This window comes from Rhopalosiphum padi, chromosome 2 (assembly GCF_020882245.1).
Source record: "Rhopalosiphum padi isolate XX-2018 chromosome 2, ASM2088224v1, whole genome shotgun sequence".
NCBI classification, from domain to species: domain Eukaryota; kingdom Metazoa; phylum Arthropoda; class Insecta; order Hemiptera; family Aphididae; genus Rhopalosiphum; species Rhopalosiphum padi.
Window position 1 is genome coordinate 75,722,828 of NC_083598.1, and position 21,242 is coordinate 75,744,069.

General features: G+C 25.4%; 1 protein-coding gene across 12 annotated transcripts; it reads right to left on the reverse strand.

Annotated features, from left to right (window-relative positions):
- Positions 1-8,193: 8,193 nt before the first annotated feature.
- On the reverse strand, positions 8,194-17,883 carry LOC132920644 (cytoplasmic dynein 1 intermediate chain). 12 transcript variants are annotated; one of them, XM_060983188.1, is made up of 16 exons: positions 17,622-17,883; positions 17,414-17,519; positions 16,997-17,093; positions 16,822-16,933; positions 15,399-15,526; positions 15,139-15,171; positions 14,777-14,797; positions 11,917-11,964; positions 11,062-11,217; positions 10,831-10,987; positions 10,513-10,764; positions 10,332-10,449; positions 9,631-9,862; positions 9,407-9,567; positions 9,073-9,339; positions 8,194-8,614 (listed from the first exon to the last, which is right to left on the reverse strand). In XM_060983188.1, the coding sequence occupies exons 2-16, from the start codon at positions 17,510-17,512 to the stop codon at positions 8,456-8,458; spliced, it is 2,040 nt and encodes a 679-aa protein (XP_060839171.1). In that variant the 5' UTR covers positions 17,513-17,519; positions 17,622-17,883; the 3' UTR covers positions 8,194-8,455. The 12 variants fall into 12 exon arrangements, with proteins under 12 accessions (XP_060839171.1, XP_060839168.1, XP_060839163.1 ...); XM_060983185.1 differs by having other exon boundaries at positions 11,062-11,247; XM_060983180.1 differs by having other exon boundaries at positions 11,062-11,247; positions 14,777-14,839.
- Between the last annotated feature and the right edge of the window lie 3,359 nt (positions 17,884-21,242).

A 21,242-nucleotide genomic window follows, 5' to 3' on the forward strand; every position in this document is an offset into this window, starting at 1 on the left:
ATTAAAAATTCCTAGTATATTTCAAATATATCAGAGAAAAAATGAAAAATAGAAATTTTCTACGCAAATCATATTAAATATGAATTTTATTATAAAATCGATATTGTAACTCAAAAGCGATGAATAATGTAGATATCTACTTGAAATTTTCAAAAAATGGTAATATTATCGTTTTTTATTTATAATAAAATTTACAAAATATTTTAGCCTTTTCGAGGTATTAAAACTTGAAATTTGATTAATTTTAATTTTATCCCCTGTAAATACCGATTAAAAATTATTAACAGAGTAGAATACGAAGCGCCTTGAAATTTGTTAATTTTTTAATTGAAAAAAAATGGAAGAAAGTTCATGGTCACTATATTCTTTTATAAATGTTTATTATTATAATTTTGAAAAATTAATTTTTTACGAGCGTTTGAAATTCAGATTTTTAAGATATTGGATATTTCCAATTTAATTATTTTTTAATTAATATTCAATATTAATTATTTATCCTTAAATGGTTTTTGATATTTTGTTTAAGCCAGTCAGTAAATACCTGAAATGTTCACCAAATGTTTATATTATCAATTTTAATGTATGATAAAATTTAAAAATTTGTTAACTCCTTTTGAGGTGTTTATAACATAAATGAATAATTTTCACGTAATACACCTATTTTATACTTGCCTGCAAAATGTACGGATGCTTCAATTTGACCAACACATCAAGTTCACGAGGCAAGAACTTCTCCATGAACTTAGCGGAAACGCGGTTCTTGTTGATTACCTTTGTTTTGATCGTTATTGCATTTTAGTCTTCAGGTTTTCTAAATTTGGTCAAGTAAACTTTAGCAAACGAACCTTCACCAACTTTTTTCCATACTGTGAGGTTATGTCTTCCTAAGAAAGACGTATCTGATGTTACTATCATTGCCTGGTCCATTAAGTCTGGTTAAAATGTGTAAGTATTTCAAATTTTCTCTTTAAAACGTGCGTCGTGTTTGTTCATGTGAGTTGTAATAATTGAATACGAAATAAACACTTAATATAGTTGCTATGGTTAGATATTTGTAAAATATGTTACATACAATGAATGGGTTTGATTTTTTTAAACGTGGCATACTGGCATGCTAATGTTCTACCTAACATCTACAAACTGCAAAAGAATACATAAAGTACATGCCTTCTGGTTGTCAGTATTTTTAAGCATCAAAATTTAAGGAAACGTAACGCTATTATACGTATCAGGTCAAACGTGATTTGAATTAAAAAATTACACTTATAATAAAGAGGCTTTTATCAAAATAAACTATGTAAAAATATTAAAAATTAAAAATAACATATCTATACTAGGTATTTTGAATTTCTATAGTTTGATTTTATAATAATTGTTTTATACTTATTTAATAAAAACCCGATACCGTATAACTCTTAACGGAAATATAAATATATATAGAATTAAAAAATATTCTTATGACATTGTCCATGTCAAATTGAACAATACTAGATGGATTTACTCTAGTTTTCTTAACCTTCGTTTAATGTTAACTACATAGTTTTTAACTATTATTTAGGTGGTGTTTTAACAGAAGATAAAATACTGCAGATCTAAGAAAATACAAAATTATAATAACTATTCTATTTTTTTTAGCTATCATAGTCTTGGATATATTCCATACATGCGTGCTAATCGCCTGTATTGTTGTTAATTCATAATATGATATGCAATTATCAACTTTTTTTTTAATATTAGATTCTGAACGGAGTGATGAATGTATTGATTTTACAATGATGTGTGTGTGTTTTTTTTTTTTAATTTTTAAATTTTTTTTTTGTCTGTCATCACGTTTTGGAGTAGTAATAGTGCTTTGATTTTTGACTTCAGCCCCTCTTTGAAAAGGAAATTGAATCTAGTTGGTACTTTGAGGGGTCAAAAGTAAAAAAATGCCAGTAGTTTTCAATAGCGTCAGGAAAAACCCTAAAAAAGTAACGGAAAAACGGGAATTTTTACGCATAACCATTTTTTGATAAAATCGATTTTTTGATTTTGCAGTAACTCAAAAACGAATCATTGTAAATACTTGAAATTTTCACCAAATGCTTATATTAGCGTTATCTATTTACGATTAAATTTTCAAAATATTTAGAACTTTTTTAAACTATTTATAGATTATTGAAATTTTTGATTTTTCTAAATTTCTTTTCTTGAAATGCCGATAAAAAAAATTTGGCTTTCCAAAAAATCTTTAAAATTTATTACAAGGTTTATTAAGTTTTTCTTAGTGTAGTAAAAAAAAAGCAAAAGTCGTTTATCACAATATTTGTTTAGAAGCATTAAAAGTTCAAATGTTTATAAATATGTCAAAATCGCGAAAATTTACAAGGAATTTTGAAGTTGAAAATTCATAAAATTTTTGTGATTAATATCTAAATTTAAAAAACCAAACACAAGGTTCTCCACTACTTTTACTTCAGACCACTGTAAAAAAAATTCCAGCGTCAATACAGAAAAATTTTATGCGCGTATGAAATTTATTTTTTTACGAAATCGCGTAAAATAACGATATATTATATGTATAGGTATAGGTAATAATATAATATATCTTACTAATTATCCTAGACTGACAAATCATCTCCGTTCAGAATCGTTTTTCATAGCCATAGGCAGTGGCGTACCCAAGGACCCAAGGGGGGGGGGGGTTCGGGTCTGGACCCCCCATGGAGGATAAGGTGCAAACCACTGATTGTATATTGTGTAATATGGTTGATATTGTTAAACATGTTAAAAAATTTGGACCCCCCTTTGAAAAATTCCTGGGTACGCCCCTGGCCATAGGTATACAATGGTACCTGTCATTGCATTCAAATTTAACACATCCATAATGGTGACCTACTTTCCATCTCTATGACACGGTACGCAACGGTCGACGGTACAAAGTACAGGTACTGCAGCGAACGATCTACGACTTATCAACCGCCACCACGGGCAACGACGACTCGACACCGTCGACTCTCCGCCCACGCCGCAAAGGCACAGGGTAGGACTGGAAGACAAGTCGGTTCAGACGAGTACTGGCCGCCGGTCGTCTCGCTATCTTGCGTGAACCGTCTTACCGCAACAACGGCGACAACGTCACCTAGTCGTAAGACCGTATAAAGCATAATTGTGTATTTATTTTATTTTATGTCGTCAACACATAGTGACATTTAACAACTAGCTATTATGTACCGTTGTTTATCATCAATAAAAAAATAGATCGTACCAATAATGAAATTCGTGTTGTTCTTTTTTTTCTTTTGACTAACCGAGCACCTATACCGCCGTAGCCGTGTCGTCTACTATAAATCAGAGCGATATCCACTTGCCCACCATTTATTTTTTTAATTTTAAAGTACAATTTTTATATTGGCTAATTCAGCCAGTAACAATTTTTTATTTTATAAATACCTTAATATCAATGATGGTAACTATGTATTGAAACTAATATTGGAAAATATATAAAAATAATATTAATAACAAGTTATAGGTAATTAAAAATTTTATAATTTGTCTTCGAGGTGTGCATCCTTGGGTATATGATTTAGGATTACCTATCACTTATGCACAAAATTTCAGAACCACGAGTGCGGTAGACTCGACTGGACTGTGAATCGCCTATACTCACACGCATAAAAACATTCCTTTTTTTTTAATAAAGATTTAAAAAATAATAATAACCATCTTCTTAACTTTAATAGTGTAATAGTGAATTCTATTATGTATTCAATCTGGACCTATTTTATGTTTTTCATATTTTTAAAATAATATTTATCACTTTATTATATTAAGCTAATAATGAATTAAATAAACGTAATTTATTACTGAGTTTTTATTTAATGAATTAGAACGGATTCTAAAAGTAACAACAACTTAATAGCCAAGTACAATTATTTGTAAATACTGTATAATGTGTAATAATAATACAGTTAAAAAGAATTAGTTTATTCGTAGTGAGTTTTATCATTTAGTTAAACAATAGAAATATTATTTGTGTATCTTAATAACACTATAACAGTAATAACTATTAAGCTATATTTATTCATTAAAACCGTTTACTTTATATTATATGCATGTATTATTTCAAAGAAAAGAATCATTTAAGTACCTATCTTATGAATAAATCCACGAATGTACGACTAAAAATTCTGCCATAACTTAAATTTGAAAAATAAGATAAGTATAACAATTATAAATTGAAATTCAAGCAAACAGGTTTTGATTTAAAATTTAAGTGTAAATGGCAATATTCCATGATAAAAGGTTTATAATATATTAAGATAATAAAGATTGGAAATCTATACCTACATGGCTACATTACCAGTTTAACACAGAACAAAATTAATAAAATCAAAATAGGCAATATTTTATTTAAATATTCATTGTTCTAGTCATTGGTCAATATGAGATAATTTAGACTTTGAAGTTTCATCGAATTTCGGCTTATTTTGTTGATACAGCAATAAACATTTCAGTGATTTCCGGTTTCAGCACAGTTCTTACATTATTATAAAATATAATTCCGATTATGGTGCTTTTTTAATTTTAAATTCATGTTTCTGTTAATAAGTTCCTACCTGGCTACGTCCTAGTTAGAAGGACGCTTACCGATTTTTAGTATATTCTAGGATAACTTAAAGGTACACAACTAAAAAAAAAAACAATAATAATAACAAACAATACGATAAGAAATTAGCATTAAATTACACCATCTAGCTTAGTACATATTTATAAAATATCAATTTCTACCTTAGTGGTGGAAACAGGAAAAATATTTAGGTGAGGGGGCTCAATACTTATTAAGAATAATAGACATACCTATATTATATTATTATTTTTTGAGGGAGCTTTCGGTTGGTTTTTTGGTGAGTTGGGTCTAAGCCCCTCCTCAACACCCTTCTGCCCCTATTTACGACACTGTAATATCGTTTATATGATATTTAAAAAAGGATTTGTTTTCATTATAGTTCCTCCAATCAGCCCAACCATTGGTTAATATCCAATATTCCAATGGCCAATGAAGAGAAGTCGTATAAGTATTAAAGTATAAGTATAGCCATTATAGGACTATAAGTGTATCCTGATTATCAGAGCCCGTGTGGCGTATAATATTGTACATATAATTATTAATTACATGGGATGTAATGACTATAATACGTACATCGAGTACCTATTACCTATATGGTAGCTAAGAATACTCAGTCCAGCAAGAGAACACGCCGTGGTCCGATGAAAATCAATTATTTTACATAATATACTCTCGTGAACTGATCGCGTGAGGATGCGCAGAATCGGCGTTTTCTTGTTTGACAGCTGAATATAATTACTTGAGTTACTTCACATATCCGATATCGTGTTATCTATCTTATATTCTTCCCATTCTCATCTCTGTTACACAATACATACACTAGTTATAAACTTATATGTGTTGTATATGTATATTATTGTCCGGTGTCCATTGCCAAAAATACCATAAAAATGAATATCCTCAAAACTACTTTATAAAATCTGCTTTTTAATCTCAACATTTGGTAGTCTTTTGCAAGGGCGGATACAAGGGGGGGAAATTCCCCCCCCCCGTTCATAAAAAAGTATCATATATTCCATCAAAGTTTTTTTTTTAATATATGATGACCTTTTTTTAGTTGATAACTAAAAAATTGCCCATCACCCCCGTTTAGGACCACTGTATCCGTCCTTGTTCTTTTGTCACAAATAAACCTAACTACTTCATAGTTTTCTCCATTTCATTCATCCATATATAATCTTATTTTTGACGACATCCTTAAAAGTAAAACTACCTACCTATCATTTGCTTGTACCATCGTCCATCGATTACATATAATTGAAAAATTGTGAAGTGTGAAATTATTTAAATCAATAAAATAAAAATGACATTACCATCGTGTGTATTTGTGTTGAAGGATCTTTCAGCAGTACAAATAGCTGCAGGAATGGTAAGGCTAACAAATAGTGCGCTGACATCCTTTTAAACTGAATAAATAAAATAATTCTGTTTTTATAAATAAATTTAAAATTTCTTTTGAATATTGAATTTTCGTAATTACCTTATGTTTTTGGACTTTAAGTAAATATACCTAATCAATAATCATGGATTAGGCTGAACATTTTTCTGCAATTTTTCAAAAAAAATTTATCATACTGATTTTCATATAATTCCATGTATTTTAGTTATGATTGAGATAAAAAAATAAGGATGGGCAAGTGGGTATCGCTCTGATGTATAGAAGAGATGGAGAGTAGGTGAATCGTCAATATAATGAATTTTGAATGCAATGACAGGTATCATTGTACCTATACGAAAATCAATTCTGAACGGAGATAATATTTTGTCAATCTAAGATAATTAGTAGGATACATTAAATTATTAGCTATTATGGAGAATTTTGTGTTGGGTTTATTTTTAACCTTAGGTATAAATCACAAAAATTTTATGAATTTTTAACTTCAAAACGCCTTGCAAATTTTCGCGATTTTGACATATGTCGTAAACATTTGAACATTTTGAACTTTAAATGCTTATAAACAAAAATTATGATGAACGATTTTTGATTTTTTTTTTTTTACTATGATAATAACAATTTATAATAAACCTTCAATTAAATTTTAAAGATTTTTTGAAATGCCAAATTATTTTTATCAGCATTTCGAAAAAAACAACAGAAAAATCGAAAATTTCAATTGTCTATAAATAGCTTAAAAAAGTCAAAATATTTTAAAAATTTAATCGTAAATAGATATCCCTAATATAAACATTTTGTGAAAATTTAAAGGATTTACAATGATTCATTTTTGAGTTACAGCAAAATAAAAAAATCGATTTTGTCAAAAACTGATAATGCGTAAAAATTCCCGTTTTTTCGTTACTTTTTTTGGGTTTTTCCTGACGCTACTGAAATATTTTTGCCCAAAGTACCAACTATATTCATTTTCCTTTTCAAAGAGGAGCTAAAGACAAAAACCAAAGCACTATTTCCACTCCAAAATGTGATGTCAGACACAAAAATAAAAATAAAAACATACATCATTCCGTTCAGAATTTAAAATAGGTACGATACTTTATTTTCCTCCGAAAAATACTGCGATGATACAATTGATACTATCACTAATTCACTAATGAATCAAATTAAGGAATGAAAATGGCTCTTTTAAATTAACTTTGAACGCAATTAACAGTTACATTTGTTTTATCCATTTATTTTTTTTCTTGGCAGCTCTATAAATTGTAATTTTAAAAGGTATAGGTGTTAATTTATACAGGGGAATCTTTTACCAAAAAAAACTAATTATTTCAAAATCTATTAACGTTTTTGAAAATATTTTTCTTACATAATTTCCAGTCAAAATAAACAACATTTAAAAAAATAAAAAATATATTAATAGATTTTTAAATAATGAGTGTTCAATAAAAGAATCATTCAAATCATTCAATATATGTACTGTATATACGGTATACATATAGGTATAATAAATTTAAATTTCAAAAAAAAAAAAAATAATAAAATAAAGAAAATGAATAAAAATAAAATGTATAAATATAGATTACTGATATGAAAAACAAGTTATTGATTTAGTTGTTTTTATTTTTCTTCTTTCACAAATTTGACTATTATTAACCACATAAAATTAAGCAAAGATTGAATTTGATAAATTTTAAGGTAATCATGGTTGAAAAATAATTATTTTAGTAATAATATTGAATTGGCATGAAAATTCTGATTTTTCATAGTAAATTTTTATTCCAATTAAAAAAAAAAACACTGGGAATTTTTAATTTTTACCTCTTTAAAGTACAAATTAGATCCAAATTACTGTCTAAATTCATCCTCTTAATTATGGAATATTATTTGTTAATATTTCAACTTAGCTGAAGTGTAATTTTAAAAAGAAGTATTGTTTCATATCAGAAATCTTCAATTGGAGTTCTCTTACTTTTTTAACTTTTTTGATTTTTTGACAGATCTTAGAGGTGCACATTTAAAAATGTTTAAATATTCATCTTTATACTGGGCACAATAAGTAAATGTAAAGCACTACATTTTAAAATAAACAGCATTTTCACAGTGAATGTTTAATAGATTTTAAAACACAACTTTTATTCTAAATATTTATATTTAGAAAATAATTTGAGTACACAATTACTTCCAAAAATGTTTTATAGCATCAATGATAATATTTTATTTCAGTACATCATCATACAAATTAATTATGTTCAAATTAAGTTAAATTTAAAAATATAAATAAATTAGTAAGCAATTTTTAACAGGTAAATTTATTTTTAAATAATGCAATAAAATAAAATAAGTATCTGTTTTTTTTTATATATATATAAATAGATCATAAATTGATACATGTCTGTAAGACTAACATGACATATCTTAAATATAATATTACTTATTATTTAATAAGGTAATTACTTCATCAAAATACTAGAAGACCTAGAAAAAACCGAAGAAACTGAGCCTGAACTGTAGTTAATAGATTTGTCCATTTCATCTGTCTGGTTACTCTTTAACTCTTGAAGTGTGTTAGAAAGCTTGGACCAATCATCATGTCTTGGTTGAGTCATTTGCTACATTTAAAAAACAAATTATTACAATCATTCTATTAATGAACAAATATTCATTAAAAAAGTTTCCAAAATTAACTAAACAAAGGTAAATTTTCTTATTTTTCATGTATATGAAGTTAACCCACCACTAGGACAATAATTTAATAATCATAAATCATAATGCTTTCTTATATTATTTTTAGCATAATATATTTGTTTCGTATAATACATGTTTGAATTATTAAATGGCTAGTCTTTTCTTTATTTAAATCCTGTATACATCATTCAACTTCAAGTTTATTTTTTTTTCACTATTTAATCGCATTACACATTATTATAATATAATTTAAAATTGTAATTTCTAAAACCTCTTATTTTGCTCTATTCTCATATTAAAAACCTAAACCATAAATACATATTTAAATTGAAACCCCACTATAATATTTCATACATATTTAATAAATAATTTTAATACAAACCTCTCCAACTTGAAATACAGAAATTTTGCCATACTCATCTCCAACACTTAAATGAGTTCCATTCTGTGACCACATAAGACTCTTTAATAATGGTGAGTTATCAAGAACTGTACTAGCTGTTGGTGATTCTGTATTATTGTTAAGGTTCCATAAATCTAAGCGACCAGTAACATCAATTGCAGCAAATACAGCTGGGTGTACAGGAGACCAAGCAACACTGCTTACATAATCATTGTTGTTTTCAAATGAGTGAATTGGTTTGGATTCCTTTATTAATATTTTAATAATTATTTAAACATAAAAATATAAAAATTCAAACAAAATAATACTGAACCTTAATATTCCATAGTTTAATTGTCCAATCTATTGAACTCGTTAAGAATAAGTGACTAAAATCAGTGTTTCCAACAGCACAGTGAGTATCAATAGCTGTTATTGGTGCAATATGACTCTCATAACTCTCTACTACACCGGCTTTTTTTGTATGTCTACAAGCTAAAACAAACATAAAATTCCAAGATAAGGTTTTATAAAAAATAAATGGTTAATGGAACCAACCAGAATATGCTGCTCCTTCTTGGCTACCAAACACAAATTTGTTAACATCATCGTGCAAAAAGGCGAAAGCAGACACAGACACAGATTTAGATTGCTTGGCAGTTAAATCAAGGCGTTCAACTGGTTGAGTTAACATGTCTAAACTCCAGCAGCACAATCGCCCATCAGTTGAAATACTGATGAGATTATGTGCATTTTGTGTACCCACAACTTGAATGCAGTACACAGGATGCTAAAATAAAAATTATAACAAAAATAATGTAAGAGTATATCAGCGCACTATTTGTTCTCTATCTCTACCCATGCACAACATAGTAATTTGGCAGTAATCAGAACCAATCTTCTAAAGTTCAATTTTATATTAGAGTAATTTGATCTATTGTGAAATTTAAAATTATCAGTATTATATGTTGACTTTTTACAATATTTCAATATTTCTGTAATATGTTAGAATTATAAATTATGATATTTTACATACTCATAATTTGCATAGTTGAAATAATATTTTTAAAAAAAGACCAACGAACAAAGACTGATAATGTTCTCAACTTTTTAAGAATAAATAAATTAAAGTTCACAATATAAGATTGGATTAGTAAATTTGTGCATGGGTCAGAAAGAGAAAACAAATATGGTGCTGACATTATCTAAATAAATATTTTTAAATAGTATAGATTTATTTAAAATAAATTTAAACATACGGTATGAGCAGTATTTGATAATGGTGTCCTCTGAATAGGAGTTTTCTTCTGTGCTCGATTATCCCACAAAACTATTTGTCCAGAATAAGTGCTTCCTAGAATTAAATTTGGATGAAACCTAAATGAAAAAAAATTTTATCATTAGTAAAAACATAAATGTTTCAATAAAACAATATTTTACCGAGCAAATGTAGCTGAAAGTACTCTTGATTGGCAATGAAATACATATTCAGGAGAATTCTTTTTAAATTTAGTATTCCATACAAGAACTACTCCATCAGGTTCATGCGGTGCATCAGAAATATTATATGATGCTACTGTAAGTTCAGGGAATTGTTGAGACCAATCTAAAGATGTAACTAAACGATTTTTAGACCAATGTTCATCGTAAAACACACGTGTCAATGATAATCGAGTACTACTTTTGTCTTCACTAAAATATAAAATATAAACAATTTATTTATAAAGTTTTATAATTTTTTTATTAGTTTGTACTAACTTTATATCATTGTCATCTAAAGCACCAGTATAATCTGTATAAATATCTACATTTTCAGATAAAGCTCGTTCCATCACACGTCCTGCACGATCCATAAATTGTTGAAAATCTTCAGAATGAACAATCATCATTTTCTCTGCATCACTTAATTCTCTAACTAAATAATAATCAAAACAATTTAATTCATATAAGCATACAAAGTATAATCTAACAAATTATTAGTTATTTTACCTTTTTTAGGTTCTTCTTTAACAATTAATTCTCTTTCCAGTGAAGTGACAGCTGGTGCAACTTCCTTCACCTGAGGAAGACCTTGAGACAGAATACCTGGTGGCAGCTTACTTTGGAAAGTGGACAAATTTGTAAGACTGATATCTTCATCTTCCGCTTGACCAGAGCCATCATCATACGTAAGAACTGTCTGTTAATTACTTAGGAATAGCTAGCAATAGATGCTTACAGTACACATATTTAATATGCATCCAATAATTTATATTTGGTTAAATTGTGTTAAAAATGTATTTCCGCCAATGTTTAAAATTAAGTAAAATAATATTTGTTAAAAAAAAAAACAAAAAAAAAACTAAGCAAATATTAAAAATGTTGGGTTAACTTTTATACTATGAAAGGAGGCTTTGAATAAGCATTTTGGTAATGTATATTTAATAAGATTCAGACATTTAAATTAAATTAACAGATTAGGTACCCAAAAATTGAAATTAAGTTTTTAAATTCAAATAAATATTTAAAATGTACGACATAAAAGTAAATAAAATAAAAACTTTTGATAATAATGATAATAAATAATTCAAAACCCAGTTTAATTTTGGAATAGAGTTTAAAAAAAATTTATGTTTTCTGAATCATATCAGGTAATACACAAACATCATGTGCATTTGTCTATCGAATATATTATAATACATAACATTAAAATTAACGCAACCTCCATCAACAAAATAAATTAATTTCCAAATTTAAATCATATAGAATAAAGTACAATTTATAAACTAAAAAATTACATTTTTTATGTACCTAATTAAATTACAAATTCAAAAAATGCTTTAAAGCATTTGCTGATGTACCTACCTGTAAATTCGTCTTCCCATTCCAAGCCAGGATTTAAGTTGTATTCGTCTTGAAAAAAGAACAAAAACAAGCAAAACGACATAAACACCACCGTGAAGTAGTTAATTGCAAGAGGCATCAATTTTGCATTTTTTTTATATAAATATAACTTAAAATAAATGTATTTCAATAAAAGATAAAAGCAGGGAAATACATATATCATGGGAAATAAAATATTAATAAATATTTTTAATTATAATACTATACAAAAAATATATTAATCCCAGTAAAATGTTTCCCTGCTTAACCTTTTATAATAACCCTGTATACTAATACTATTGTATATAATTAATAATAATATATTATGTATATCAGTATATTTAAACAAAATAATGAATATATTTAAAATGTTTATACATAATATAAATAATGCATTATTCAAATTATCTTCTATCAGTTGTATTAATATAACTAATACAATACTAAGAAAACAAAATAATAAACCAAAGTTTTAGAAAATTCAGGAATTTAATTTAAACTAGTATAAATTAATAAATAATTACTATTTTAGAAAACCAAAAGCATCTACATACTATTTACAAATACTTATAAATTACAATCAAGTGCAGTGAAATGTAAAATACATAAAAATAAACATTTAAAAATTAAAACAATAAAAGTGCTGTTCTTTACGAATAAGTGATATCTCATTATAATAAAGAAAAATAAATTATAAAAAATAAGTACTACCAAGTACTACCTTTCAGTAAAATAATAAGAAGGTAAGAAGTTAAGGTTTTAATGTTACATTTTGGTTAATATGACTACTTGAATATACAGTAGACTATCAATAGCTACCACAATTTGATTATCATGACTACAACAAGTGAACACTATATTTAATAAAAAATAATTTGACTAATTTATTTATCATAAAATATAATATGGTATATTCAACACAAAAACAAAACATTTAATATTTAAATGTATTATAGAAGTATAGAAACTTAAAACTAACGCAAGATTGAAAATGCTTTGCAATATATGCTTTAATTCCATTAATTGGATTATTAAGAATTTGAAAAATTAAATAACTATTAGGTAAGATTTTGATAAAACATTTTTGGATAGTTGCAATAACCTAATTGTTTTTACCGTAAAATCGTAGATAGTCACAATAATTGCAAAGTACCGATTTAATAGATTATTACATCAATTGTTTTTCAAAAAGTTTTAGTTTTTAAATTTCAAAAAATATTTAAATTTAATTATTATTCAGTAGTTAATATTAAAATGTACATAAACTTGTAATACTTAATAATTTTATATTTTGAGAAAATACTTAATGTATTGGTTTACTATTAATATTTTAGTATACAATTAAAACTGATTTGCATCAAATATTTAAAAAAAAAAATGTTTTCAGATTCAAAACCAAAAAAACTTTTTCAACTAAATATTTAAATAAAGAACTGCAATAAGCTAACAACAAAAGTAAGGTTTTTTAATTGTAATTAAATTAAATTTTATTTTTGAAATATGTCTAATTTATGTATAAATAAAGAAGAAATGTATCTACTGTACTACTGTAGTAATATAATAATACTTTGTTGTGAAAAATTATTTTCAACATATTATAATTAAGAGGACGTTATAACTACAAGTATTGTTTTTGTCTTACAAATGCATAACATAGACAATTGTACTTTCTGATTAATCCATTCAACTTTATTATTTTTAATATTAAAGTGAATTGACTTATTATTAAATTTAAAGTAAAAACATTATATGGTGAATCTTGTAAATTTTTTTTAATATTTTAATTTTAAGGCGAGCTATAAGTATTTTAAAATATATCAACAATTTAACATTTTGAAATACTCATAACTCACTTTAAAATAAAAGCATAAGAAAAATCTGTAAAATCACATAATTTCAGTAGATAGTATTCTTACTTTTAAATTTGAAAATGGATAAATTCACTCAAATATTGAACACAACAAAGTTAAATAAATTATTTAGAAATTGCAATTTGCTTTTGTAAAACAGAGACGGATATAGCGTCTTTTTACATAGTAATAGACCAATAATTAAATTTACTGTTCAGTAGTTGTACTACAAAATATACAGCTTATACCACATACCAAGCAGTTTTTAATAGATAAAAAAATTAATTCTAATATCAAATTGTATACTCTGTTAGTCTATTGCAAAAAAAAAAAATGTATAAACAATGAAACTCACTAAAACATATATTTTAATTGCAGAGTATTATATTTTAAGTGTCTAAGAAGCAAAAAAAAAAAATAGATCAGTGCAAGTAAAAGTAATAAAAATAATAGAAACTAGTGCATTAGTGCAATAGTAATAAAAATGAAGTAATAAATTGATCATTGTTAGTAGATAGTTATTTTAATATTAATAATAGTTTTAAATTTAACATCAAATTAAAATCCATGAATAACCAAATAGATCAAATGAAAATATTATCAAATTATATGGTCCACCTATATTGGATGGTTGCGTTAATTAATTATTAATATACGAAGAAAGTTATATTGTCCCGCTATTATTATTATAATTATTGTTAGATGTAATTTAATATTATTAAAAGTATACTTCCATAAACTAATATTACTTTGTATAACAAATATATAATTTTATCCAATTGAATTGTTATTATTATAATTATTTTGAAATTTAATATATTTTGCCGACAAAATTATTAATGTAGTCAATTTTATTACATCAATGAACTACAGAAATTTAACTACAACATTTTAAAACATATACCATGCATAATATCTATTTTTGAAATTTATATTTCTATAGGGTCTAATTGTTAACATTATTCCTATATTCATATTAAATAATAGCTTACCGTAATATCCAAATGCTTGAGCTGTTGATGAGAATGATCCATGATTTGCAATATTGTCCCCATCAAATGGAAAAAAATATATAATACATAAATATAAGTATACAATTAAATAAATACATCCAAGTGATATACACAAAAACTATCAGTACACTTTAATGGATAATATTACCATTTAAATATGCATGATAAATAGATACTTTTAATTTGATTATTATATTCAAGTTAAACAATAAAATTAAATATAAGGTTATTAAACATATTAATAATATTTTTATCCAGGTATACCACCTGGATTAAACATAAAAGTGGTTTTAAAATGTCAATTATAAGACTAGGCTATTACTGGAATTTGTGAATCTAACCTTTTCTAGGCCTCCACCAATCTTCAAAATAACCTTTAAGAGGGGAAGAAGTGCAGGATCCTTTAATTTATTTTACCAGAAACCAGTGCAGCATAACAATAATAAATACAACAAGTGACTATTTTTGTATACAAAGTATAAATCGTTAAGTAACATTACTTAAAGAAAATTAAATCTAAATCATCATGCATACATTTCTTATTTAGTTCCACGTTTATACTTAATTTAGTATTTAAATATCAAATATATATAAAGCATACCGTCTCTTTCGTTTGATGAATGTGTAGTCTGAACAGCTTTAGTATAGCATTCTATCTCTTTAGGTGGTATATTTGTAGAAGAAAGAGAAACAATTGATAACTCGCGAACTTTCTTTGTAGGCTTTGGACTAAAAATTAAAATATCATCAAGATGAGTTAATAATAGTGAAATAAAATTATAAACCCATAAAATATAAATGAAGATATAGTTTTCACTAAATTATAAATTGCTGGTGCTACATGATTGCATATTTTTGACCTTTTACCTCAAACATGCAACATTATTATGCACTGATTGAGAAAAATAAATTCTCAATCAAAGGATTGGTGGTACTGACGACAAAAGTATATTTTTAGATTAATTAGAAACAATTAATAGTATTAATCCATATTAGATAAATACTTTTAGAAAACAATATTATTCATTGATCCTGTTCATTTTATTCAATTTGTTACATTTTTATTTGTGCAAAAAGTATATAGAAAAAAGTATTATATGAATTAGTAACAATTTATAAAAATATAACTAGTGAAAAAAAATTATTTTATTTTAAGTAGTTACAGCCTAGAAAAATTAACAAGTACTGCAATTGCATATGACGTTGACATGGGGGGGATTGTAAGTTACTGGTGTCACGTAGAAACATATATAAAATGGGGCAACAATACAGTCAATTTTAAAATATGCTTACTTAGAAATGGACGCCATCTTGTGGAAATAATTTATAAAAATTAAATAAAAAACTTTTTAGGTGCTGCTATTTTATATATTTTCAGGTTGTATAAATAAATTTGTTAAAAAAATACTTTTTATTTTTTATAATTATTTTAAAATCATCCAGTTCACTCCTCCACCCTGTATATAAATAGTAATAATTAATTTTTGTAGACTAAAATGATTTACTAATTTATTTGAATATTTAATTTAGTAGATTACCAAGCTATTTTAAGATATTATTAAAATTAATTTAAATACATGTTTTGCCTATAATGGCCGAGAAAAGTAAAACAATTTAAAAAAAAAAGGTTGGGTGGGTGGATATACTTTTATTAACTGCATGTGATCTAAAAATTTCCTCTATGCACTACTGTTTGTCATTTATCAAATACTACTCAACAATAATTATTAATTAAAATAGTTTCATATTATATGTTTAATGTATATAAATAACTGAATAATTATTTCAGATAGTAAGTTTTTTTATTCTTTTCAATTTAAATTTAATAGGACACCACACTTGCATTAGAACAGTACTAGTAAACATTTTTCTTTTCAATATTAACTTATCGATATAAAAAAATTAAAAGGCAAAATGTTTGCTTTTGTTGCAGCAGCAATTAACTTTATCATGGGACAATATTTCGATCAAAAACTTATGTGTTTAAATATTATTAACTAAATATTTTGTTTTAATCAATTTACCCAGTTGCAGGAGTTTGAGGTAGTGATCCTTTTGCACTAGAATCAGGAGTTGACATTGAATTATACAATAATTCACTTTTATTAGGTGAAGTGGTCAAACTTGACAATACATCTAAATCAATGAAGAAATAAATAATTTTTTGATAACAAATTATATATTTTAAGCAACATATACCTGAAACTGGTGCAACTCCAAGGGATGATAACATTTCATCAATTTCTTTACCTTGATCTTTCTCAACACTAATACCACGTGAAACTGCTTCATCTCCCTATTTAATATAATGATTAACAAGAATAAAAATTTTACCCATTTGAAATATTAAAGCTACCATCAAAAATTTAAAAACATAAAATTGCAATACACTTTTACTTATTATTATTATTATTGAGTTTATAAAAAAGGTAGTATCGAATTAACCACATAAAATTACAATGTATTAGTGAAATTAAAAATTAATAATTTAAAGATAAAATAAAACTTGTAATATTTTTTTTTTAAATTTGTGTACAACTTAAGTTTTAACAGTACAAGACAATGTATAAGGCGATGTATAAGGTATATATTATGTGTTGTTAAAATTTTACATACATCTTTTTTTTCTTTTTCTTTACGAAGTCTTTCTTTTTGTTCTCTGATGGCTTGTAGTTTAGCTTTCTTTTTCTCTAATTCTGCTTTGCGGTCTGACATATTGTATCTAAAAAACAATTAAAGATATGTATATTAAATGTTAATCATAATAATCACAATATTTTGAAGGAATCAAATTGTTTATGCAATGTATTTACTGTTTTCTTACCTTTATGTAGAACAATTATAAACTACAATTCATTTGTCAATAAAAAAATAATATAAAAATAAGTTATAACTTATAACAAAATAATTAAATCACTTGATATTATGTTATTTATAAGTAAATTTAAAGAAATGTTACTTAAATACTACGTAAAACATTAGAAATGGAACTATTAACAAATGTATAAATTTAACCATTAACAAAGAATCTAAAAAGTGAAAATCTTAACTTTCAACCCATGTTCCATATTCTTAACAAATTTAACAAATCCAAAATCATAAATTACAATAAGTTTTACAAATTGTATTGTTATCGCCCTGTATGTTAACCAATCAAAATGAATAAACAAAACTACTATCATAAACAGTTCCTATTGGTTCCCTAATAAAATTTATCAACAATAATGCCTCCATTTTTTAAAATTGAATGTTATCTATAAATAAAATATCAAAATGATCAATAATTTTAAAATATTATGCAACACAAAAATAAAATGTTGTATAACTATATGACAAAGGTTTTATCGGCATGACTATATACTATATAGTATATAGTATATATGATCATGGTTATAAATCAGTGATTTTTAGTAAAGTAAAATATATTATATAAATATAATAGATTAAATATTAACGATAATTTATAATATAATATACAGTGAAAACTCTTTATAACAAATTTGAACTCTGAAGGGACCAAGAGATTTCTTTCGTTAAAGAGAGTTTTCGTAATAGAGAGGGTTTAAAAAAAATAAAATTTTTGTTAGAAATTACGTCGATAATAATGGTATTATTACGATATTAAAAGTAGATAATGAAAAAATGTAATCGTTCTTGGAAATTTCGGCATTTTTGCCGATTATTTTTATTATTTATTATACTTTAACAGGTAAATTGTGTTATGAAACATAAAATATTGTTTCGTTATTGAGAGTGACTATACGTTATAGAAAATGAATTGACTAATGGGTTATAAAGCAAACCAACCATTATTATGTAATGTTTATTATATAAAGTTTTTCGTTTTAAAGAGTTTCGTTATAAAGATGAGTTTTCACTGTATTATGAACATTTTAAAAATAAAAATTTGTCGAAACAATTAATTTAATAAATAAAAAATAGATATATAATATAATACTTATATATCAGGGTGGTCTAACCTTTTGTAATTGGCAAATGGCAGGCCAATTAACAGTTTCATATAAAACACCTAGGGGGCTAATAAAAAAAAAAAAAAAAAAAAAATGGTACTAATGGTAGGTATTATTATTTATATTTTATTTTATTACAAACATATTATATAATGCACAAATAACTTCATTAAAAATTAATATTAATATATATAATTATGATGATTACTAATTAGGTTACTTATATTTAGAATTTATAGAATTTAAAATTTAGATAATTATTATTTGATGATTGTCGTTGTTTTTTAGAATATCAATTGAACACCCTTTGGTGGTTAATCTGATGCACGATTCTGTTGATTCTAAAGACGAATTGATAATATGGTTTCTTGATTTAGACTTAATTAAATTCATACTCACAGTAGAAAATGCCGATTTACAAAATATTCACACTTAAAAATTATGAAAAAAATTCAAGATAAAAATGCCGTAATTTTGAGAATTTTTAGGCCAAAAAAAAAAGGCTTTGAGGGCCGCCTTAATATATATAAATGCCGTTTCAACGATTGGCAAAAAAGATACGCTCATTTTGATGCATTTGACATAAATTTTGCAATCTCTGCATAGGTCAGAGACTTTATAATAAATATACCTAATTATAAATCTGAAAAACAATTTTCTATAAGTTATACCACCATCAGTAGCGTATATAGAAATTAATTTCAGGAGGGATTAAAAAAAAATGTCTATTCTTAAATTCCAATTAATTATACAATTAAAACCAATGCCCGTACTAACTAAACATTTCAAGGGGGGTTTGAACCCCTAAACCCACCTATATACGACACTGACCACCATTAACCGATACCAAAAGTATACGTATCCGTCAGTTATGACTTATGAGGAAGAATAGGAATACTAATGTTTGAAGAATCAAATGTTAACGCAGTTCCTCCTCACGATAGTGATTCAAAACGAACAAAAATTAGTGATGGATCGAACTTTTTTGCCTTAGAAAAATAATTATGATTAATAATTGTTCTAGTTTGCTTAATTATTTGTAAATGTGTAACACTATAACTGTCTATAACTATAATCCATAGTTTATACTAATTGAGTATTTTATTTACCTGTTTTATATATGTGTAGTGGTTATCAATCCCTATTTTTTGTAAATTTTGCTACTACACACTTCACTTTTTTTTTTTTAAGCATATTTTGACAAACATCTTTTAAGGGTTTTAACTAGCAAACATAAGCTTTTTTTGTCTATTTAATATAATTTACTACTGTACACAAAAATAGGGACTGGTGGTTATACACTTACAGTTATTATTTTTATGTGTTTTCATTTATTTTCTTAGTCTAAATATTACTTAAATTAATTAATACATAAATCTATTGATTTCTCGTAATATTATTATATTATAGTGTAACCCCAACATATGCTCCGCGTATACAGTTATCTACAATTGTGCTGTTTATTGTTTATATATACTCAATTTAATCAAATTACATAGCTATTTTATTATGTTATAAATTATAATTGAATAATTTTAACATATTCTAAAAATTTATTAAGTATATCACCTATCCAGACAAACGAAATGCACCCATACCATTTTGTTGTTAATTACACGATTCAAATATACTTCCTTTGAACATTCCATTAATCACTATACACTGGTCTATACATCCATGTACCAAACAGTTGGTGTGAACGGTTGTAATAGTCTTTTCTTATTGACGTCAAGTTTATGAGGAGCTACTCGTATTTTGCATTAGCCTTATTTACGCTGAAGAAATCGTTTAAAAAAAATCATAGCTGTATAGAGATCACAAAACTAACATCAGTTAATAAATAAATTTATAAATTTATTAGTTATAACTTATAAATAACTGTTTATAATTAATTTGGTGTAGCCGGTGTAGGACGTTTTAGGTATCTAAAAAGGCATCTACCCATATAATTACCACAATTACACAATTATACTATTATAATTTAAAACTAATAACTATCACTTATAAAATAGTTAAACCATCAGTAATCACTACATTGTACAAATAATTATTTTTTGTATTATTAAATTATTAAACTTTTTTATTAAATTTTTTAATTGCTTTTATATAAATTAAATACTTTTTTTTTATTAATTATATTGCTTTTGAATCCGAACCTTAGTAATTACCTATATGTATTATGTTACATAATATTATTATATTATAATAAATTAATAACTAATAATTATACACAAATGCTGAAATACACAATCATAGAACATCGTTGTATTGCTCATGTATGCATTTTCCAGGCGTTCATAACATACAAATTACAATAATGTGTTTTAGAAATAATACTCGAGTTAGTATAAGAGCTGATTATCAGCGGATAAATCGTGATTTCACAATGATAATGGAAGTAAATTATTTCTAAAAACGTCATTTTTTTGTAATAATACACGTATTCTAATTTACGACACGTTTGTATTTCATGA

What these genes read in the sequence shown, in the direction of transcription:
- LOC132920644 (XM_060983179.1), bottom strand. Translation starts at nt 17,512, where the DNA reads ATGTCAGACCGCAAAGCAGAATTAGAGAAAAAGAAAGCTAAACTACAA. An exon ending in TTCATCAAACGAAAGAGACG is followed by an intron (nt 15,199 to 15,398) that starts GTATGCTTTATA and finishes AATAAATTAAAG; the next exon opens with GATCCTGCACTTCTTCCCCT. An exon ending in ATGGGAAGACGAATTTACAG is followed by an intron (nt 11,248 to 11,916) that starts GTAGGTACATCA and finishes ATTAACAGACAG; the next exon opens with TTCTTACGTATGATGATGGC.